This window comes from Salvelinus sp. IW2-2015, linkage group LG5 (genome assembly GCF_002910315.2).
Source record: "Salvelinus sp. IW2-2015 linkage group LG5, ASM291031v2, whole genome shotgun sequence".
In the NCBI taxonomy this organism is placed as follows: Eukaryota; Metazoa; Chordata; class Actinopteri; order Salmoniformes; family Salmonidae; genus Salvelinus; species Salvelinus sp. IW2-2015.
The window spans coordinates 13569520-13594333 of record NC_036844.1 but is presented as its reverse complement, the minus strand read 5'-3'; the positions used below and the strand labels follow the sequence as shown (position 1 = coordinate 13594333).

At 42.1% G+C, this 24814-nt stretch overlaps 1 protein-coding gene across 1 annotated transcript in view; it reads left to right on the top strand.

The window, feature by feature from the left end:
- Positions 1–5576: 5576 nt before the first annotated feature.
- The window catches only part of LOC111964499 (netrin receptor UNC5D-like), a 316049-nt gene continuing 296811 nt past the window's right edge, over positions 5577–24814 (top strand). Inside the window, exon 1 of the mRNA XM_023988387.2 lies at positions 5577–5940. Coding sequence (XP_023844155.1) covers positions 5856–5940 — 85 coding nt within the window. The 5' untranslated portion in view covers positions 5577–5855. The remainder of the gene's footprint in view (positions 5941–24814) is intronic.

Sequence of the window (24814 nt, the reverse complement as noted above, 5' to 3'; positions counted from 1 at the left end):
CACATGTGAGGAGAACAACATGTTTTCACCTATTGTGAATTGCAGTTTCACGGGAAATGTGCAGTTTCACATGTTAAAAGCGTTCACATTTTTAACATGTGAAATCGCAAATAATGTTATTCTCCTCACATGTGAAAAGATGGTGTTAACATGTTGCAGTAGCATTGTTTCCACCTGTTATGCTGGTGAATGAGGACCCAAAAGCGACGTAATAGAAACAGAGTCTTTATTCCAGTATTAAACAAATAATGATTCTCCTGGATATTATCAAAGGTAAATCCAAAACAGGAAACTGAAATCCTCTCGTCAATAGAGAGGAACGACTGGAGACGCGACCACAGACTGCAGGTCGCTTCAGGAAGGCACAGGCCGTAGCTGACATAGACACCTGCTCACACGCAGCATCTGAAGAAGGCAAAAACACGACAGGGCGGAACAAGGACACAGAACAGCAAACATCAAACAAGAATCCGACAAGGACAGAAGCGGAAAACAGAGGGAGAAATAGGGACTCTAATCAGAGGGCAAAATAGGGGACAGGTGTGAAAGAGTAAATGAGGTCGTTAGGAGAATGAGAAACAGCTGGGAGCAGGAACGGAACGATAGAGAGAGAGAGCGAGAGAGGGAGAGAGGAAGGGGGAGAGAGAGGGATAGAAAGAGGGAAAGAACCTAATAAGACCAGCAGAGGGAAGCACAGGGACAAGACATGATAATCAATGACAAAACATGACACCARCGGTGGAATTAGGGTGACCACATCTAAAAAGCCCAAATTTGTCAGTGCTTGCATCCATAGGGCAGTCTATGGATTTGAGGGTGGTTACATTTCTCCAGCCCCATCCCTCAGCTTTTTACCGAAACTGGCACGAAATGTTTGTGGATGTTTCAATTAAAGATTGCTGCTTTAAACACCTTTAATAGAGTAATTGTGTTGTTATACGATGCAATCCTTTAGTGAGTCAGTTCGTTTTGTGCCATTAATATTAAGCACTAAGTCGAGAACAAAATTCTTAGTATTGCAAAAAAATACATTTTGGGGGGGGTGTACTTTTACCCCTATTTCGTGACATCCAATTGGTAGTTAGTCTTGTTCCATCTCCCCTACGGACTTGGGTGAGACGAAGGTCGAGAGCCATGAATCCTCCGAAACACCACCCTGCCAAGCCGCACTGCTTCTTGACACACTCTTCACTTAATCCGGAAGCCAGCCACACCAACGTGTCGGAAGAAACACTGTCCAGCTGGTGACCGTCGCCAGCTTGCAGGGGCCCGGCCACCACAAGGAAGGACAAGGAAATGGGACAAGGAAATCCCGGCCGGCCAAACCCTCCCCTAACCAATTGTGTGCCGCCTCATGGGTCTCCCGGTTACGGCCGGCTGTAACACAGTCTGGGATCAAACCCGGGTCTGTAGTGATGCCAGACCGCTGCACCACTCGAGAGGACAAATAGTGATATTCAAAGCAAAACATCAACCCAAAAGTATTGATAGGTTAAACAAAATATTGTAAGGAAATAATTTTGAGATTTCACGTGAAAGTTTTTAACATGTGAAACTGCAATTAATCTAATCTTAAGTGAAAACATGTATATTCTCCTCACATGTGAAAAGGTGGTGTTAAACTCTAAATTGAATACATGTGAAAATATAGTTTCACGTGTAAAATTTAATCTCAATATGTGAAAACGGCTATTGCAAATTTGACATGTTTTTTTTGTAATGGAGATGCCTGCAGTATGTCGTTCTGACAGCAGCTTGCCYTCTCTGGCCCTATCCTCAGCGGCAGGCTGGAAGCAATGTTTACAGCACCAGTTACGCCTCACTTGAGCAACGTTGTCAAGCACTTAACCCCACCTAACAGGCTGACCTCCGATGAGGACCCTGGGAAATAAACTATTGAATCTTCACTGAATAGGGTAATTGTGCCTGAGAAGTCAACTCATATTGATTTACATGTAATACAGATGCGGTAGGTTCTCTGTGGCATTGTTGTTTTTGTTGCTGCTATAGGAAATTGTATACAACTCTAGGCTAATGTTGAACATTTCACATTATCATAGCTATTTAATGTCAATCCACTCTGTGGAGCATTAGTCCATGAAGCGGATGGGAGATGTTTGAGATGTGAGAGAGGCTGACGACGTATTGTATTCTGCACAATTTTTTATTTTAATTTTATTTCACCTTTATTTAACCAGGTAGGCTAGTTGAGAACAAGTTCTCATTTGCAACTGCGACCTGGCCAAGATAAAGCATAGCAGTGTGAACAGACAACACAGAGTTACACATGGAGTAAACAATAAACAAGTCAATAACATGGTAGAAAAAAAAGAGAATCTATATACAATGTGTGCAAAAGGCATGAGGTAGGCAATAAATCGAATAATTACAATTTAGCAGATTAACACTGGAGTGATATAATCATCAGATGATCATGTGCAAGAAGAGATACTGGTGTGCAAAAGAGCAGAAAAGTAAATAAATAAAAGCAGTATGGGGGGTGAGGTAGGTAAATTGGGTGGGTAGTACACAATAATGTGTACTACTGTATATACCAAGTTCCGCTGTATATACCAATGCTCAATCAAAGTGGTATGTTAAGACATAATCATGTAAACGATGGTGTGCCTAGTAGGTGTGCCCAAGGGCTAGCAGATACATGCACACACACACACACATGTATATTGACATGCGCTAGTGATTCTCGGATAAGCTGTTTGTTCACCCACACACGCCCACAATTGTTAATAACCCATCCGCAACCGCCTGATTATGTGTGATGAAGTGAAAATCTGAGCCATGCACCTGACCATAACCCGTAAATATAGAAAATGCGCAGTAGGCTACAGTCAGAGACAGCAGAATGATTTTTTGCCTCATTTACATATGTTTCTGCTTATAATTTCAGAAATGTTGTAAGGCTATTTGTTAGTCAACTTGTCTATAATTAGATACATGCAGCTTCTCTTCTGTCATTATGTGTTCCCCTAGAAGACTAAAGAAACCCTTGCTCACCAGAATACATTAATATATCGATAGAATGAATGCTTTAATCTAGTTGACATCAGTAAAGTTTTCTACATTTCTGCTTGTTTTGCAGAGAAAATGTGTTTAGGGAGAGGAGAAAAAATTCAATTTTAAAAAAGAAACGTGAAAAGGTGAAATATTCTGTGCAAAATTGCGAACTGACATTAGTTTGACCAGTTGTAAGGAAATATAAAACGGTGAAATCGACCCAACATGTTTCTGACAAGATTTCAGTTCAGCTTGGATGCATATTTTATGTGGTTGAAATACTATCTGCTTTTATGATGCTGATAAAGATAGCACCTATACAGACCGTACCTAACTGCCAGTAGCGGTGCATGGATAAAATCACTGAGGAAGCCAAGCCAGAAAAAAAGGATATTACAACCTATGTGTTGTGATAATTGTGTTTGCTCTATAACCTGTTAGTTCATATAACTTGCCACTGTGCTATATAGGCCTAAGGCAGAGACAATAAGAGACAGAGTGGCAGAATAAATTTGACCACGCCTTTGTTTCATCACAAAACCAGAGAGTAACCTCTGTCCGGTGAAATCCACAAAGCATATTGCATGTTAAAAACAGTTACATGACCTACAGCACGGTCAAGCAAGTTAATGTTTCCGACATTTTCGGACTACTGAACAACTATTGATTTAGAACCACAGAGAGTTTCCACAAGTCGCAAAGAAAACAGGAGCTGCCTCCACTATTCCAGCACTATTTCAACTTCAACATTTCAACATCATTAAATCAACTATGCTTAGTCTAATACAGTGACAATCAATGTATGCTAAATATAATGTGGCTGTCCATGGTTCTGATTTCTGTGTGTGTGTGTGTGTGTGTGTGTGTGTGTGTGTGTGTGTGTGTGTGTGTGTGTGTGTGTGTGTGTGTGTGTGTGTGTGTGTGTGTGTGTGTGTGTGTGTGTGTGTACATCTGCATTACTTTCTGCTTGGGGTTTTAGGCTGGGTTTCTGTACAGCACTTTGTGACATCGGCTGATGTAAAAAAGGCATTATAAATAAATTTGATTGATTGAATAAAAAAAAAAAACATGTTGAAATGCCAATATCTTCCTCCTCCTCTATTTCATGTTGACAAAATGGTATATGACTCTGTCATACAGTACATGCTTTTAGCTTTTTGTTGTCCTAGGCTACCCGGCTAAAATTCTTGCTCGCTAGCCTAACTTCCTTTCATGGGCAACGATGAGCCAGCTAGTTAACATTAACCCACTACATCTAGCTACATATTGAACTTCCATTCTCTCAGGCCAGGAGCACATGAATGTATGAATTTATGGTTTGATCAGAATCTCTGTTATAATCATTGGCCAGTACAGAGAAGTAAAACCCCAAATATGAATCTCCATCCATGGCTAATTTAGGAAGGGGACAATTTTTGCTAACAAGATAGCCACCGCAGGACAACACAACGTTGTCAATGACATTTCACTTTTGATGTGATGTGATTGGTGTGAAGCCAAATCCAAACTGGCTTCCCTTGACTTTTTTTTTTTGGTGCACCAGGACCATTCATAGTTGAGCTCACTCAGTTTAGCTTAATGATGATTAGCTATTATTTTATAACTTTTTTATCAAGGGAGGACAGAGACATAGGGGCACTGTTTCACTCGCTTGGATGCTGTCTCTGGTGAGAAATTCAGCCTCTTCCAAATTGAAGGAAAATTATGAATCACAGAGAGATGAAAGATAAATGATTGTATATGTTTTTTTCTTGGTCAATGTTTTGTCAAAACCTGGCTTTCCTTGGCATCCATGAATACACCCCACTGCTAACTGCGGATTCGCATTGTATAATATTTCTCCACTCTTGTATCATTTTACTCCAAGAAATGCTTAATTCTGACAGTTGGCTACAGTTCCCTTGAAGTGCTATAGGCTTATTTGAAGTCTCCATATTGTGACTGTCGAATTTGTAGCCTATAGCTCCTCAGAATCATCAGTCTGTCACCGCCTCTGCCTCTGCGGAGGGAGGCGGCATTATGCTTCACATTCGATTTGACCACTTCAACAAATCTTTCCCAAACATTACTTTTCTGGGCCTTCTCTTTATTATTATTTTTTATATATATATTTTATTTAACATCCTTTCTTCCTTTGACAATAAACAAAATCATACATAGACAAAAATAACACACAGCTTAACATTTACAGTACACCTCCACAAACACAAATGGACTCTTTACTTTTAACTTTCCATTTCGCAGCTTTCTCTTACTGAACTTTTTCTGCAAGTTCCCAAAAGCAGTTGGTGATTGGTGTGGTGCGCGTACCGTTAGGCCCTGAAGACGTAAAGTTTAGGCTTACACACTAATGACAGATAGCCTAAAAATAATAAAGGAAACACCTCAATGTAGCATATATATAGATATTCCACAAGAATTATACATGTATGAATTTTATAATGCATTGTTTTCTCTTTATTCAACCCACCTGCACACAATATTTAATTACCTTAAAAGCCCACCCCGCGCGAGTTATGAGTCAACCCGCGGTAGTGCATGTCTCTCTCTCTCTCATTCTCTGCTCCAAAGCTGAGAGCTATTGGCTTGCGCGGCTTAATTATTTCACTCTCTCTCACACAGTTTGCCCGACCGCCGACACACAGACACCGCGCTCCATCTGTCTGTATTGTGAAGCAGAGATGCAGTCGCTGTTCGCCATCCTCGGCGACAGACTTGCCCTGTATAAACGTTATCAGTGCAGGGTAACCTGTTACTGATGACAGTCTACGACGACAAATGCTCGAGACCCTCGCGCAGCATACCCGGGTCAGATTGGGAGGAAGACGACCGGCGTAGTGATGGGACAGTTTTCGGGGGTATGCTACGGGAGTTTGGTCATCCTCTTGTTTCTCGGTTTGCAGTTCCCGGCCACGGCGGCACGAGGTAAGAACAGTTCAGAATGTGTGATTTTTGTTTTTGTCAGAACAGCTGTGTGTTGTGCAGGAATTTGCACTTGCACTATAGACTAGTCAGGGTGTGTTATATGGTATCCAATCGCACAAACTAACAGTACTATGCTTAACTTTGTCAATATTATTTTTGGTATTGTAAACATATAAAACGCTTTCCCTTCTTACGTCAACGTCCGCAATTATAGAACACCTATCGTATGCAAAAGAGTTATAGGCTACACATAATGTATCATCATATCTGACCCTAGACTAATTATCTTAGAAAAAAAGGGTTCCAAAAGGGTGATTTTGCTGTCCCCATAGAACCCTTTTTGGTTCCAGTTAGAACCAATTTTGTTTCCATGTAGAACCCTCTGTAGAAACGGTTCTACATGAAACCCAAAAGGGTAACCAAAAAGGGTTCTTTAAAGGGTTCTAGATAGCATTTTTTTTTAAAGAGTGGAGGGAGTAAGACAATAATGCAGTGTATTCTGTCGGCCCACACCGCAGAAGGCAGACGCGAAAATAAATCATACAACAATATTCAAGATACTACTGACTGGTTGTTGGTCATGATCCAAATGTTTCTCAGCGATAGACGCATTTTGGCTTTTGAATTAAAACACATTGATTGTGCACAGCGGAGAACCGCTCGGCCAGTTCTTCCCTGCGTTGACATGTGTTGCTGTGATGGTCTCCGGGAGAATGATGGGTTCACATCCCAAAACACTGCTCTTTGAAGTAATGCATAGTCGATAGTGACAGCTCAGACATATTGGCTTGAGTTAGACTTGTGCTGTTGGGGTGGCAGGTAGCCTGGTGGTTAGCGCGTTGGGTCAATAACCAAAAGCTCGAGGATTCCTCGAGCTGACAAGGTTAAAAGAAACTGTCGTTCTCCCCTTGAACAAGGCAGTTAACCCACTGTTCCCCGCTAGGCTGTTGTAAATAAGAGATTGTTCTTAACTGACTTGCCTAGTTAGAAAAGGGTTATATTTGAAAAAACACCTCGTTGCATAATTAAATCATGTGCTTCTTGTTTTTATTATGAAAAGATTACATTAAATAGGCAACACATTGAAAACAATACTATTCGGGTCTCACTATGGACCCCATCACATGCTCTCCTCTCTACCTTGACCTCTTGACACTCACTTAGCCTATCATGTCTTACGGTGAGTCATTTGCAAGTCAATTACCAAATTAGCCATAAGGATTTTATTATTGCATATCAAGTATGGAAATAAACTGAACCTGAGTAATATAAATATTAGATTAGGGCTCTATTCAGCTTCAGGGGTTTAGCTTTTTGAGGCTGATAGTTGAGATAGTGTGAGGTATTCTACTGTGCATTGGGAGACAGAAGTTCATTAATAAGGAATTGGACCCATCCCCATCCTTTTAAGCTTGTAAATAACCCTTATTGTCGTTTTCACTCTTCCCTCCTCTTTCGTTTTTCTCCTCATTCTTACTCTCTTGGCACCAGAAACTTCAGAAACCTAATGAATTTTGTTGTTCTACATCCCACTAGAGGACATTGATATCTCCAGACCATTGATAATCTGATCAGATCCTATGTATGCTCACCCAGCCTTGGGTGATAATATCCTAATGCCGGTTTCCGACCGTGTGATATTGTTCTGTTATGTGTACTTATTTCATGATCCACTATATCAGAGACACAATTGAGACATAGCCTGCAGGTGTATAGTAAATGGAGTGATCTGAGTATTGGGGTTGAGGAGAGAAAAGAGACACACAGCACCAGCGGCAGGTTTGACAGTGTCGTTTGATGTTTCAGTTGCGACTCTCGCCATCTGATATGGAGAGAGAAAGAGAGAGAGGGGGGAGAAAGAGAGGGGCAGGGAGAGAGCGATAGGGAGGCAGAGAGAGAGATATATGAATAAAGGGCTACAGAGAGGAATCATCTGTGGGAGAACCCATGTTTTATTTATCCCAAATATGTCAACCCGTCTCTCCAGCGACCTCTTTGATTTAACTGACATTTAACATGAGAGGAATTCATGAGCTCAATATGGAGAGGATGCATGGGATTATCCAGGATTTTTTTCTTCTCCTTTTTTTGATAATGACAAATCAAATTTTATTTGCCACATGCACCGAATACTATTGGTGTAGATAATAAGAGTAAGAATAAAGAGTAAGAATAAAGAACAGAGTAGCAGCAGCATATGATGAGGGTGAAAGTGTGTGTGTGTATGTAGTGTATGTGAATCTGTGTGGGTTCTGTGTAAAAGTGTCAGTGTAGTTTGTGTAAGTGAGTGCGTGTGTATATAATTTGTATACCTGGGGTCTCCAACCTTTTCTAGCATGAGCGCTACTTTTAATGGCACAATCTGCTCATACATGTTGTTTTCCTAGCTTTCAAATTGGCACTCTCTTTGTATTTTCCCAAATTCCTCTGTTTTATTTTTCCTGGTTTAGGATTCTGTCCTAACAACACAGTCAAACACCCAAGCTAACTGGCAAACATTGGCTAGCTTGCTAGCTACTTCCAGACACAAATGAGAAAACAGCTCACTGACCATTTTACTCGCCATAGCTAGGCTGTTTTTATATTATCCAGAGCATTGGTGACTAACTGTGCTGCCGGCAACAATTTACGCTTTTTTGCCAATGTTTACTGACACCGGCCATATTCAATGGGGGTTGAGCGTTCATAAATTCGTCAGTTATTCTGCGCTCTAGCGCACTCAGACAAGAGTGCTCTGAAATTGCAGTAGATAGAGAGCGAATTTACCAGCCACGTCTATCAACAGTTGTCACAGTGACATTCTATTGAAATGGTTACTTGCATAGTGGAGTCTTTTGTTAAGATATGTAGTTAGCTAGCTAGGTAAACAATTAACCATAATCCTTGCTCGTTACTACCCTGCATTAGGCTATAACTAGCAAAGCAAATGGCTCTGAGATACGAATAATAAGATCATACATGCAACGTTAGCTAGCGAGCTAACATTACACTTTAACTTGATATTAAAATTACTTTCTGTCAAAATTAGAAACGTGTAATATCTGAAAATGTAGCTAGCTAGAATATCTTACCCCTTGTCACGTGTGCTCCCTCTCCGGCCTCTAGGTCACCAGGCTGCTCATTATGGCGCACACCTGTCACCATCGTTCTGCGTGTCGTCAGACTCACCTGGACTCCATCACTTCCCTGATTACCTTCCCTATATATGTCACTCCCGCTGGTTCCTTCCACAGGCGTCATTGTCTGTACGCTGTTCGTGTTTCTTGTTTTGTATTTAGTTGCGTTTATTTATTAAAACACTCACTCCCTGAACTTGCTCCCTGACTCTCAACACACTCGTTACACCCATATACATCATGGATGGACGCTTCTCCCTCTCACGGATGCCATGATTGCCTTGAGTTTAAAGATGTAATCCGGAGACAGGTGGTTTCTCCATCTCCTTAGCTGTCATACTCTAATTCCACTGATTTCAAAACTCGGTCCTCCAGAAAGTGGAGAGCAACACTTACAGTGGCTTGTGAAAGTCTTCACCTCCCTTGACATTTTTCCTATTTTCCTCCAACCTGGAATTAAAATACATTTTTGGGGGGTTTGTATCATTTGATTTACACAACACTTTGAAGATGCAAAATATTTTTTATAGTGAAACAAAAAAGAAATAACACAAAAAACAGAACTTGAGCGTGCATAATACTTTCAAAACTGCTCCAGCTCCTTCAAGTCGGATGGGTTCCACTGGTGTACAGCAATCTAAGTCATACCACAGATTCTCAATTGGATTGAGGTCTGGGCTTTGACTTGGCCATTCCAATACATTAAAATTTTTCCCCTTAAACCACTTGAGTGTTGCTTTAGCAGTATGCTTAGGGTCATTGTCCTGCTGGAAGGTGAACCTCCGTCCCAGTCTCAAATCTCTGGAAGACTGAAACAGGTTTCCCTCAAGAACTTCTCTGTATTTAGCACCATCTGTTTTTCTGCCGATGAAAAACATCCCCACACCATGATGCTGCCTCCCCCGTGCTTCGCTGTGGGGATGTTGTTCTCGGGGTGATGAGAGGTGTTGGGTGTGTGCCAGACATAGCGTTTTCCTTGATGGCCAAAAAGCTCAATTTTAGTCTCTTATGACCAGAGTACCTTCTTCCATATGTTTGGGGTGTCTCCCACATGCCTTTTGGCGAACACCAAACATGTTTGCTTATTTGTTTCTTTAAGCAATGGCTTTTTTCTGGCCACTCTTCCGTAAAGCCCAGCTCTGTGGAGTGTACGGCTTAAAGTGGTCCTATGGACAGATACTCCAATCTCAGCTGTGGAGCTTTGCAGCTCCTTCAGGGTTCTCTTTCGTCTCTTCGTTGCCTCTCTGATTAATGCCCTCCTTGCCTGGTCCGTGAGTTTTGGTGGTTGGCCCTCTCTTGGCAGGTATGTTGTGGTGCCATATTCTTTCAATTTTTTAATAATGGATTTAATGGTGCTCAGTGGGATGTTCAAAGTTTCTGATATTTTTTATAACCCAACCCTGATCTGTACTTCTCCACAACATTGTCCCTGACCTGTTTGGAGAGCTCCTTAGTCTTCATGGTGCCACTTGCTTGGTGGTGCCCCTTGCTTAGTGGTGTTGCAGACTCTGGGGTCTTTCGGAACAGGTGTATATATACTGAAATCATGTGACACTTAGATTGCACACAGGTGGATTTTATTTAACTAATTATGTGACTTCTTAAGGTAATTGGTTGCACCAGATCTTATTTAGGGGCTTCATAGCAAAGGGGGTGAATACATATGCACGCACTACTTTTCCGTTTTTATTTTATTTATTTTTTTGGAAAAAAAATATTTTCATTTCTCTTTACCAATTTGGAATATTTTGTATGTCCATTTCATGAAATCCAAATAAAAATCAATTTATATTACAGGTTGTAATGCAACAAAATAGGAAAAATGCCAAGGGGGATTAATACTTTTGCCAGGGACTGTACACAATCCATGTCTCAATTGCCTCAAGGCTTAAAAGTCCTAATTTAACCTGTCTCTTCCCCTTCGTTCTACACAGATTGAAGTGGATTTAACATCAATAAGAGATTGTAGCTTTCACCTGGAAAGAGTGGGTGTTCCTAATGTTTTGTACACAGTGTATGTTGCATGAATTCATAATGGGAATACAATGAAATTGAAAAATTATTTAATTCTTACTCACAATTTCACACATTTTCAACATATACTGTATTTTCCCCATTCTACGCTTGACAAGCAGTTAACTTATTCCACCACTTGGCACTGCTCTTGTCCCTTCTTCACGACTGTGCAGGTGTGTGTGGACCATGTTAAGACTTAGTGATGTGGACGCCAAGGAACTTGAAGCTCTCGACCTGCTCCACTACAGCCCTGTCGATGTGGATAGGGATGTGCTCTCCCCTCTTTCTCCTGTAGTCGTCCATCAGCTTCTTGGTCTTACTGACGTTTAGGGAGAGGTTGTTGTCCTGACACCACACTGCCAGGTCTCTGACCTCCTCCCTGTAGGCTGTTTCATTGCCGTTGGTGATTAGGCCTACCACCGTCTTGTCATCAGAAAATTTGATGATGGTGTTGGAGTTGTGTGTGGCCACGCAGTTGTGGGTGAACATGGAGTACAGGAGGGGACTAAGCACACACCCCTGAGGGTACCCCGTGTTGAGGGTCAGCGTGGTGGAGGTGTTGTTGCCTACTCTCAGCACCGAGGGCCGGCCCGTCAGGAAGCCCAGGATTCAGTTGCAGAGGGAGGTGTTCAGTCCCAGGGTCCCAAGCTTGGTGATGAGCTTGGAGAGGACTACGTTGATGAATGTTGAGTTCTAGTCTATGAACAGCATTCTCACAAAGTTATTTCCCCTCTTCTACAGGTGGGAGAGGGCAGTGTGGAGTCCAATAGAGATTGTGTCATCTATGGATCGGTAGGGCGGTATGCGAATTGGAGTGAGTCCAGGGTTGGGATGATAGTGTCAATGTGTGTCATGACCACCCTTTCAAAGCACTTCATCATTACAGATGTGAGTGCTACAAGGCGATAGTCATTTAGGAATGTTACCTTGGTTCTTGGGAACAGGGACAATGGTGGTCATCTTGAAACATGTTGGGATTACCGAATGGGACAAGGGGAGATTGAATATGTCAGCGAAAACAATTGTCTGCTGGTCTGCACATACTCTGAGAACGTGCTCTGGTTTTCCCCTTGGCCTCGCATCTGCTTCATCGGACCACTTCCGTATTGAGCGTGTCACTGGTATTCCTGTTTGAACTTTTGTATGTAAACAGAAAGCAGGAAGATTGCGTAATGGTCTGATTTACCGAAGGGAGGTCTGTATTCAGAATGTGGTGTATATACACTATATATACAAAAGTATGTGGACACCCCTTCAAATGAGTGTATTCCGCTATTTCAGCCACAACCGTTGCTGACAGGTGTATTATATCGAGCACACAGCCAGGCAATCTCCATAGACACACATTGGCAGTAGAATAGCCTTACTGAAGAGCTCAGTGACTTTCAACATGGCACCGTCACAGGATGCCTCCTTTCCAACAAGTCAATTAGTCAAATTTCTGCCCTGCTTGAGCTGCCCATGTCAACTGTAAGTGCTGTTATTGTGAAGTGAAAACGTCTAGGAGCAACAAAGGCTCAGCCGCGAAGTGGTAGGCCACACAAGCTCACAGAACGGGACTGCCGAATGCTGAAGCGCGTAGAATGTAAAAATCATCTGTCCTCGGTTGCAACACTCACTACCGAGTTCCAAACTGCCTCTGGAAGCAACGTCAGAACAAAACCTGTTCGTTGGGAGCTTCATGAAATGGTTTTCCATGGCCGAGCAGCCGCAAACAAGCCTAAGATCACCATGCACAATGCCAAGCGTCGGCTGGAGTAGTGTAAAGCTCGCCGGCAATGAACTCAGGAGCAGTGAAAACGCGTATTCTGGAGTGATGAATCATGCTTCACCATCTGGCAGTCCGATGGGCGAATCTGGGTTTGGCGATGCCAGGAGAACGCTACCAGCCCGAATGCATAGGGCCAAATGTAAAGTTTGGATGGAGGAGGAATAATGGTCTGGGGCTGTTTTTCATGGTTCGGGCTAGGCTCCTTAGTTGCAGTGAAGGGAAACGTTAACGCTACAGCAGTCAATTACATTCTAGACAATTCTGTGCTTTCAACTTTGTGGAAACAGTTTTGGGAAGGCCCTTTCCTGTTTCAACATGACAATGCCCCGTGCACAAAGTGCGGTGCATACAGACATGTTTTTTGTTGAGATCGTTGTGGAAGAACTTGACTGGCCTGCACAGAGCCCTGACCTCAACCTCATCGAACACCTTTGGGATGAATTGGTACGCTGACTGCGAGCCAGGCCTAGTTGCCCAACATCCGTGCCCGACCTCACTAATGCTCTTGTGACTGAATGGAAGCAAGTCCTCGCAGCAATGTTCCACAATCTAGTGGAAAGCCTTCCTAGAAGATTGGAGGCTGTTATAGCAGCTACATATTAATGTCCATGATTTTGGAATGAGATTTTCGACGAGCAGGTGTCCACATAGTTCTGGTCATGTACTGTATTTGGAGCAATCATGACACAATTTTCTTTATTGCATGCTTTCAGGGGCACTATTTTGGGGGGAATTGTCTCTCCTGTCCCCATATGCCTCTCTCTGCCACATTGCTTGAATATGGCCAAGCTTGGCAATAGCGACAGAGCAATAGCGTTGTGACAATGCAGCTCTGATTTAATTACTTTCCATGAGTATGAACATTTTACATGGAAAGTCAGCCAAACCCCTCAAATTAAACTAATCTAATCAAAGATATGACTCACTCGGGGTGAATTGGATTGAAACACGATGGAGAAAGGTTCCCATTCATTATGGTAGGAATAATATGTACAGATGCAATATGTAGATACTGTATCAACCTGTTGTTTTCCAATTTAGATCCACACATTTTTAAACCCCCAATTTCATTACATGAGAAGAGTCCTTTTCTTTACCAGCGGGACACCAACCACAGTACAGTACACAAAATGTTAAGATGATGGACTCCATTCATGTCCAGCTTTAGAGATTTTACACAGTTACCGCAAAAACATCTCAATGAACCATACAATCTCCGTTTGAAATATATGTCAGGCAGTTACGTTATTAGTATTGATTAATTTCAAGATGAGGTTGTAGTTTACACCCTGATATTAGGCTAATTATATACTCCTCTATAGGCAGTTTTTAAAGCAGTGGGTGAGTGAAGGGTGTTTCCATCAAATAAACAGTAATTACATATATTAAATTAACACAAACCTGAAATTAGTCTTTCCATGTTCTGATGTTGACACAAAACATCCTAGAACCAAATTGCACAAGAACGTGTGTGTGTGTGTGTGTCTGTGTGTGTGGTCTTCCCAGGTGCCATTGGCATTGGATTGGATGTACTGTAGCAGAATATTCAGTGAGGATATTGAGTTGGAATGACAATAGGATTCAGTGTGTGTGGATTAATACAGAATCTTGTTTGTCGTTAGATTTGTTTCTCCGTGGGGTTTCTTTGAAGGCTTAGAGGAGCTGTTGTCATTACAAACCTCTGCTGTGACCCCCCTCCTCACTGTTTTGGTGTGTGTTTTGTATGTGTGTGCACTCCATTAATGATCACTTCAATGTAGGGTTTACCCCAATTAGTTGACTGGTTGATTGTTTGGTCGTTAGGCTGTTGGTCGACCAACATTGTTTTAGTCGAGCAGTAACAATATATATATATACTGTGGGCCTAGACTAAAAGGCAATTTATGCTTGATCTGAAAATGGGTTTGGAGGCTCCATCTGGGGGGTGTGACGCAATTGTCGAGTCTCCAGAGGCATGCCAAATCGAGCTCCATACCGCATCGCCATGTGCCTACCAAATGTTGTAACAATGTGGAGGACTCTATATAGCTAATTGACATTATTGGTTGATGGTAGGTGGGGGCAGTACATCCTTTATAAACAGAAACTCACTTCCTTGACAACAGCTCTGCACTGCTCCGCAAAGCGCGATAAGTATGAATGCCCTGACTTCTGCTGAGACCATATCACGGTAAATATTGCATGGCCAATGCAGAAGTCACATTGACCAATGCACTTCTCTCCAGAATCTCCCGCCAATTTGTGCACATTCAAATTGTTTCATAACTTCATTGTGTGAATTCCCCATTACAGTTTTACATGTACTGTTAATTCCTATAATTTCTAATATACAATGTTTGTTACTTTGGTTACTGTAATTTCTGTTAATACATTCAATATTATTATTCCAGTCTTCCCGTTGGAGTGGACACGTTGTTTGCAGAGTGCACAACCTATGCTACACTTGTGAGTAACAAGTGTTGGTTTATGTCATTCCCTTTACGAGTTTTGTCAATTTAGTCATTGTCTTTTGTTTGGAGGACTCCTGTCAATGTTGAGTAAGGATGCGCTCGCATAGAAGTAGGCCTATAAACTACCTGGCCTGCGCGCAAATGTAGGCATATTAATCCACCCATTTGTGGATCGGATAGTATTTCGGATTGGCTTAACTCACCACTACTAATGACCTGTGGAGCATCTCAAAGTAATGTTTTCTTCACCTCAAACAGCAAGCAAACAAAGTCTGTTTTTTTGTTTTGTTTTTAGTTTTTTTCACCCCCCTTTTTCCCCCAATTTCGGGAGAGGCGAAGGTCGAGAGCCGTGCATCCTCCGAAACACGATCCCGCCAAGCCGCACTGCTTCTTGATACAATGCTCGCTTAACCTGAAAACCAGCTGCACCAATGTGTCGGAGGAAACACCTTACACCTGGCTACCGTGTCAGCGTGCATACACCCGGCCCGCCACAGGATTCGCTAGAGCGCGATGGGACAAGGACATCCCAGCCGGCCAAACCCTCCCCTAACCCGGATGACGCAGGGCCAATTGTGTGCCACCTCATGGGCGATGCAGTGCCTTAGACCGCTGCGCCACTTGGGAGGCCCAGTATGTTTTTACATCCATTGAGAATTACAGTAGTTCCTCAATGTATTTGAAAAATCTTTCCAGTTCTCTCCCTTTCGATAACCACTCAGCGTGAAATGGAAAAATGTCATGCTCTGATCCAGTGGAAACGTCATAAAATAGGATTACATGATTACTTCTTATCAGTGCTTGACTTGGACTGAAATAAGTTCTGGTACTCACTTTGGGTGCTGGTAATGTTTATATTTAGGGGCGGGAGCTCCACAATACTTTTTAGCTAATATTCTATAAGAGGAACAGGAGCTCAAGCAGTACAAAATTGGAGGTGCCGGTACTTGGCTCCGGTGAGCTCCTGCCCAAGTCAAGCATTGTTTCTTATCCCTTGGGCAAATAATCAACAGCTGTGCCTGGAAACTCTAAGGGGCCAGAATATTTAATACAATGTTGCAAGTTCGCTAGTGCAAGCCTTGGGCCAGACCCAAGTTAATAGTTGATACAATGTTTCAAGTTCATTGCAAACAGACCATGTGTAGTCAATGTGATTTATGGGATACTTATTTCTATCAGGATATTTTCTACCTGCAGGCTGCAATGTTTTTATTTGTTGGCTTTTTTACATTAGTAGTTGGCAATGGCAGTAGAAGTTACTTTTTAGGTTTGTATCATTTTCATTTAGATTTTAAATGAAGTGTGATTAACCACATGATAATGCTGAATTAAATTTAACTGTTTCACGGAAAATTGCATTTGAAAACCATAACTAGCACCCATATCTGTGGAAATGGTAAGATAAATTGGCATTCCACATGAAAAAGGTTACCGACTCCTCGTGTAGCCTATTACTGGCAACTTCAGGAGAGTAATGGCACAATCTACGAAAGCCAGCAGTATCGGGGATAGTTGGGTCAGGTAAATATTTTTTTTCTTCTGGTTATCTAGATATCTTGCGCCCTCTTGAGGCATTTGTCTTATTTCATCAAACCGTAACACCTTGATCATACCGACAGTGTCATTGCGCAAAATGGTACGCAGCATCATCTAGATATGTATGCAACAAAAGTTCAACATTCACCTTCGCCTACCATTTCTGTCAAGCCGTCTGAGCATACAGTTTGACGTATGCGTTCTATAAATCCAACGTATGCACCTCACAGAACTCCCTACAACTGCCTCTACAACGCAATGCTGCAAGGCAAACGCAGCGTTCCATTGGAAATTAATGTACTTCTGGTGTACCAAAATTCAATGACGCTGTCGGTGTGATCGAGGCAGATGCTTAAAGCATCAGACAAGCTCAATGCATATAGTTGATTTTATTAAAACACATAGGGTGTGTCTAGTGGCATGTATCCTAATGGTTAGAGCGTTGGACTAGTAATTGAAAGGTTGCAAGACCAAATCCCTGAGCTGACAAGGTAAACATTTGTTGTTATACCCCTGAACAAGGCAGTTAACCCACTGTTCCTAGGCTCTCATTGAAAATAAGAAGTTGTTCTTAACTGACTTGCCTAGTTAAATAAATACATGGAAAAATACACATTTTAAAATTTCAAACAATCGATTGGTCAAAAGAACAGACAACTTCAATGTCAAGCCCTTAAAATTCTCCTCTTCACATTCATACTCTTTTTACCGCTCTCTCTTTCTCTCTTCTACTCCTCCCTCTCACTCTCTCTGCCCCCCTCCGCCAGTGGGAAACGCTTAACTGTCCAGAAAGCTTTCATTTCATAAATATATCCTCCCTTTCTCCTCCGTGTTTTTTTCTCTCCCTCCCTCGCAGCTTCTGTCAGTGTAATTTGGTTTCAGCAGATTGTTGCTGTGACAAATGCTTAGGCTCTGGAGCCATTCCTCAGCTCACCTGATGGCGGGAGGAAGACAGAGTGGAATAGAGGGACGGATGGAAAGATAAGAGGACTAGGCAGAGGGGAAGGCAGGAGGGTTGGAGAGTGGCATGCCGGGGTATCTGATGTTATCCCTCATTGCCACGGCAGCATTCATCAATAACAGCAAGCATCTGTCACCTTGCTCCCCGACAAACTCTCATTTTGAGAGTAATCAAAAGCAAATACAAATGTAATGACTTTGAGGGCTGAGAAGGGAAAAAGGTGTGTGTTTGGAAAGGTTTTGATCCCGGGAAGGGAGAAAGTAAAGATTGGTGCCTGGATGAATCAATGAGAATGCACTTTGACAACATTGATACCTTTCAAATCAAATATAATTTTATTTGTCACATGCTTGTAAACAACAGATGTAGACTAATAGTGAAATGGTTACTTACGGGCATTTCCCAACAATGCACAGAGACAAAAAGACAAATAATAGAAAAATAGTAACACATGGAATAACAATAACTTGGCTATATACACGGGGTACCAGTACCGGGTCGATGTGCAGGGGTACGAGGTAATTGAGGTAGATATGCACATATAGGTAGGGATAAAGTTACTAGGCAACAGGATAGATAATAAACAGTAACAGCAGTGTATGTGATGAGTCAAAAGATTTAGTGCAAAAAGGCTCAATGCAGATCGTCGGTGTTAACTATTTGGTTAACTATTTAACAGTCTTATGGCTTGGTGTAGAAGCTGTTCAGGGTCCTGTTGGTTCCAGATTTGGTGCATCGGTACCGCTTGCCGTGCTTGTAATGCTTAATGCTTGTAAAACATCCATCTAATATGAAAGATAAACAGATATCAATTTATGCATCAATACTTTGCTATGCTTATATAAAACAACAATATAAGCTTTGCCATAAACCTTATTATATGAAAGTAGTTTGATGCAATGTGTAGTAATAGGTCAGTGAATTACCTTGACAGTTTAAGTTAGCAAGCACAAGTTTTCAGAGGATCAACTTTATTTTGAAAACTAAAATATTTGATTTACTGACACAACTCAGTCTAGCAAATTATGGATTTAGCCAAATGATGCCAGTTCATACATATTTCATAGTGCCTTTGCCCTGTCTGTCTGTCCATCTGTCTTGTCCTCCCAGCCTGATTGGAGCATTTGTGTCAGTGAGGTGCAGCATGAGAGATTTGACATTTACCATCACACGGGTGTGATCATTCTACAGTGGTCCTTGCAGTGTACGCTCAAACCGGTGTGATTAGAATGCTTATTTAGAACGTCCAGTTATGATTGATGCAATAGTCCGCGTTTGAGCTGGCCACACTGTTTTTTCACAGAAACATTTTGCACAAACAGTCCTTACAATGTTATGTCCTGAAAATGACCAGTTTATTTTTGGATGCAATGTTCAGACATTCACAGAGGTAGCGACAGCATACTACTATCATCCAATCCGGAAAATGTAGGCTAAATTAGTCCTAGCGCTAACTGAGGAAAGATTGACGTAACACAAGAGGTCATATTTAGCTAACTCTCGGCTGACAGAAACCATAATATGAATTAGCTAATAGCAATTACTATTTACAATTCATCACATCACAGATAAGCTTACCACTGTTCAAAATAATAGAGTAAAACATTGCGTGCCTCCATGTTTTTTTGTTTGTTGCGTCAACCAAAGATAAGAAGGAGGCAAGATGAGTTTTGTCTGTTTGCAGTATGCATGTTGAAGGGGGTGTGTCATCTACCATCATTCACTTCCCATCATTCACTTTTGAAAGTTTACTTGAAAGATCAGCCATCCCTTCACCTCATTTTGTTATAACATCTTTGGTCTGAGAGACGTTTACGTGACACCCAGAATGCATTGTAGGATGTCAACAAACATGGCGGCACACATAATCTGGCAAATAGCTTAGGATTAGCTCATCATAATCAGTACAATCTTAAAAAATATATTTTACACACATCATATGTGTCCATTAGAATTTATGCAAGAATCGGAATGCATGACTGCATGATGCAGTACTTGAAAATGTGAATAGAACAGTAAATACATTATGATCCATACATACGGTATGCTACAGTAGAAATGACAACACAATATACAGAAAATAAGGCACTTAATTTGATTGGAACGCACACGCCCAAAGTTATTATTTGTAAGGAAAACAACAATGAAGGCAATGCGGGTGCCGGAAAATGTGCCAGGGGAAAAAGTTTGTGCAAGGCCTGTTCTGACTGGAGATGCGCAAATCTCTGCATACTTGATCTGGGGAAGTGCTTGGGCTCTTGTCGAAGAGAGAAGTTTGTCCGGCTTAGTTAAGCCTCAAACATAAATTGTCCACAACAGTGAAATGGGCTACTTCTATGTGAATTAGGTGGAACACACCTCAATTAAAACTGTTGTCAGAAAATGAAACTTGTTCGAAAATAATATGAAATTGACAAGTTGAAACATAGCCTTTAGATTATTAACAGGCAGTGTGCCTTAGTTTGAGGGCCTGTTGCGTAACAATCACATTTTGGAACAGTGAGTGCATTGTGACATCACATAAATAACTCACGCTAGGGCGACCGTTAGAGTTATTTGGAACTCACAAGTGAAAAGGTTAAGAGTCCCCTCTCGACGAATGAACCTTGCCTCATTCCCTCTGTCGTCAGGCATCGTGGCTTGAAAAACCGGCAAAGCACTTCCTTACTTACAATAACATTTCCAAAGCCCTTTGAAGATCTCCTCTACGCTCTCTTTTTAATAGCCAAATCAGAAATGCTCAACTGCAGAAAATGCTTTAATGCAATATTAGCATTAAACATCAGCCTTGAACTGAACTGTTCAGAAGGCTTACAGGTTATTCTGGGCAATCATAACTTTAGCTTCCTGCCGAAGGGTTCACGTAATAATCGCTCAATTAAATTCCTATTATTCATCAACACAAAAACATCTTTATTCTAACAACTTACTCTAACTACTTAAAACATCGTCACGCTTTCTTTAATAATTTAATTCACCATGATACAATCTGTATTACTGTAGGTGATTTGGCCCCTGCAGAGCCAGGCACTTTGTTCTTTGAGCTGTGTTTTTCTTCCCAGAGTGGGTTTTGCCTTTGTCAGAGTATTTCAGTGGTTGGGTGTATAACAGCAAGCCTCCTGCTGTTTTGCTGTGGTGAGAGACAGAGCACTACGGGACTGAGAGGCACACCTGCGTATGTAGCAGCTGGTGGAGACCGCCCCACGAATCATTGCAAACCTGTCCCCACACTTCCTACCCCGCTCCCTTTCTACCTCCCTATAGGTAACGCTCTCTGACTCCCTCTCCCATCTCCCTATCGCTGTATACTATTTCCTCCTTTCTCTCCATCTCTCCCTTTTCTCTCTCTCGCTCTCTCTCTCTGATGTGCTATGCTGCTCTGCCGGTGTCTACGACAGAAATGCATTATGGGTTTAATCGGCATACAAAAACTATTTTGCTATGGCACAATAGCACCGGAACTTCAAATGGAAAGGGGGTAGGGCATGAGAAGACACAACTGCACTTGTCAGTCTACCCCTGGAGTTCACCCACCGCACATCAGCTTGTTGTTTTCTCCCCGGCGGTCAGTAAGTGGGTGGCCCAGGGCCCTCCGGTGCTCAGGGTTGGTGGGTGGACGAGTCGGTTTACTCTGCCGATGACTGTCAACGTAATACCATTTGCTCCCCCTCATTTACATTTAAATGAAAACAAATGACAATTCATTTAAAAGTTAAATATGTGCGAGCGCAGTAACACGAGCCCCGCCCTCTCTGAATTCCTCCTCTCTTCCTTCCTGTCTATAGGCAGAGGGGATATTTAGTTGAACAGCGTAATCTAAATCTGTTTATCCACTGGGATACTGTTGCAGGTAATGTTTCCTTTCGATGCATTTGAGCAACAAGGCCGTGGCAAGGTTACGCGGCATTGAGTAAAGAGAGGGAACTTTGATGAGTGTCTCCTTCAACCCAAGGACTTCTGTCCACCATTAAGACTGATAACATCTATTGTTTTCATCGATGCAGAGTTCACGGACCGCATTCATCTAAGGCCACCTTTGTTTTGCAACACAGGCAGGTAGAATCGATAAAGAGCCGTGACTATCTCTGTTTAATTTAATCTCATGCGTTTTAAAGCACTCGCTGCTCTTCCTTCATAGCAGAGGACAAACCAGCCTCGAGCCACAGCGCCCTGCATGACTCTCATAATGTATGTACACATTATTATGGCTAGGGAGAGGGAGAGCGAGAGAGAGAGACAGAGAGAGAAAGAGGAAGAGATAGTGAAGGAGAAAAGCAGAGAATGACCTCTGTATAGGTTAACATTTACACTCTGGTGCCCTTAAATTGAGATTTTGTCTTCTTATCCCTCTGCTGTGCTCTGTGATCTCTGCTGTTTGAGTGACATGCCCTCATATTGCGCCTAGTCACAGCCTGAATACATATTTGTTAAAAATATTTATACTAGCAACTGATGAGGTTATCAGCGATGTCAAATGGCCACCGGCGGATGTGCGGTATCCAACAGCCCTAGCTCTGCAGTCAAGAACTGGTGCGATTGAGCGTTACAAAACGCTGAGTATAAGATAAGTGTCAGTTTGATCCCCTACTCAAAATAGAGCAGCTACACGTGTCCTGACAAAGCCTGTGTTCACCGCAATAAAGCGAACAAACGCATCTCAAATTGAAATGTCAAGTTGAAGTGAACAGCCCTCGAATTGAAATGTGGAAATTGAAAAGAGTGACCAGCACCAGCAGCCTTGATACAGTAACATCGCTTGTGTGGCTACCTCCACAGGCATAACCAGGCCAGTGTCCCACTGGGCACAAACTGGTTGAATCAACGTTGTTTCTCGCCGTATTGTGAGGTGGAATCTACGTGTAAAATACATGGGATTTGCAAAAGGTCATCAACAGTTGTTTGTGGGTGAAATTTCCACCACAGGATGTGGTCATCATGGTAACAAATTTTCTAAATAGACGCCTGTTTAAAATATGTTACATTTGTACCTCTGAAACAACATCAGACCTTCAACGTTATGTCCACTAAAAGAACAAAAAAATTGCCTGGGCAGCACATCCTACTGGAGAATTGATCTATATATGGCAGGGTTTTCCAACCCTGTTCCTGTAGAGCTGCCGTCCTGTAGGTTATCACCAACCCCAATCAAGCACACCTGATTCTAATAATCAGCTGATTGATAAGCTGAATCAGGGGAGCTACTATTGGGTTGGTGCAAAAACCTACAGAAGGGCAGTGATGTAAATTATTTAAGTAAAAATACTTTAAAGCACTACTTAGGTCGTTTTTTGGGGGTATCTGTACTTTACCATTAGTATTTTTGACAACTTGTACTTTACTACATTCCTAAATGGAATAATGTACTTTTTACTCCATTAATTTTCCCTGACACCCAAAAGTAATCGTTACATTTTGAATGCTTAGCAGGATATGAAATGGTCCAATTCATGCACTTATCAAGAGAACATCGCTGGTCATCCGTACTGCCTCTGATCTGGAGGACAAACTTAACACAAATGCTTTGTTTGTAAATTATGTTGGAGTGTTGTAGTGTACCCCTGACTATCCGTAAATAAATAAAAAACAAGAAAATTGTGCCGTCTGGTTTGCTTAATATAAGTAATTTGAAATATATTTAAAACCAAATACTTTAACTCAAGTAGTATTTTACTGGATGACATTTTCTATTAAGGTACACTATATATACAAAAGTATGTGGACATGCCTTCAAATTAGTGGATTTGGCTATTTCAGCCACAGGTATTGCTGACAGGTGTATAAAATTGAGCACACAGGCTTGCAATCTCCATAGACAAACATTGGCTGTAGAATGGCCTTACTGCAGAGCTCAGTGACTTTCAATGTGGCACCGTCATAGGATGCCACCTTTCTAACAAGTCAGTTCGTCAAATTTCTGCTCTGCTAGAGCTGCCCCGGTCAACTGTAAGTGCTGTTATTGTTAAATTGAAACTTCTAGGAGCAACAACGTGAAGTGGTAGGCCACATAAGCTCACAGAATGGGACCGCCGAGTGCTGAGGCGTGTAGCGTGTAAAAATTGTCTGTCCTTGGTTGCAACACTCTACCAAGTTCAAAACTGCCTCTGGAAGCAACGTCAGAAATAGCCGAACTGTTCGTCGGGAGCTTCATGACATGGTTTTCCATGGCCGAGCAGCCGCAATGCCAAGTGTCGGCTGAAGTGGTGTTAAAGCTTGCCATCATTGGACTCTGAAGCAGTGGAAACACATTCTCTAGAGTGATGAATCATGCTTCACCATCTGGCAGTCCGACGGACTAATCTGGGTTTGGCTGATGCCAGGAGAACTCTACCTGCCCGAATGCATAGTGCCAACTGTAAAGTCTGATGGAGGAGGAATAATGGCCTGGGGCTGTTTTTCATGGTTCGGGCTAGGCCTCTTAGTTCCAGTGAAGGGAAATGTTAATGCTACAGCATACAATTACATTCTAGACGTATCTTGGCTTCCAACTTTGTGGCAACAGTTTGGGGAAGGCCCTTTCCTGTTTCAGCATGTTCCATACAGAAATGGTTTGTCAAGATCGGTGTGGAAGAACTTGACTGGCCTGCACAGAGCCCTGACATTGGAACACTGACTGCGAGCCAGGCCTAATCCCCCAACATCAGTGCCCGACCTCACTAATACTCTTGTGACTGAATGGAAGTAAAGTCCCCACAACAATGTTCCAGCATCAAGTGGAAAGCCTTCCCAGAAGATTGGAGGCTGTTATAGCAGCTTAGGGGTGACCAACTCCATGATTTTGGAATGAGATGTTCAACGAGCAGGTGTCCACATACTTTTGGTCATGTCTTGTATCTTTACTTTTACTCAAGTATGACAGTTGGGTACTTTTTCCACATTTTCAGGAGGGTACACTCCAGGAACAGGGTTAGAGAGCACTAATCTACAGCTATACTTTTGGTCTCRATCCCAGGTTTGTAACCAAGCCAAGCTTAGCTTTGATATTTGTCATTGACTATTACCATTGTGCTATTGTGAGAATGATTTT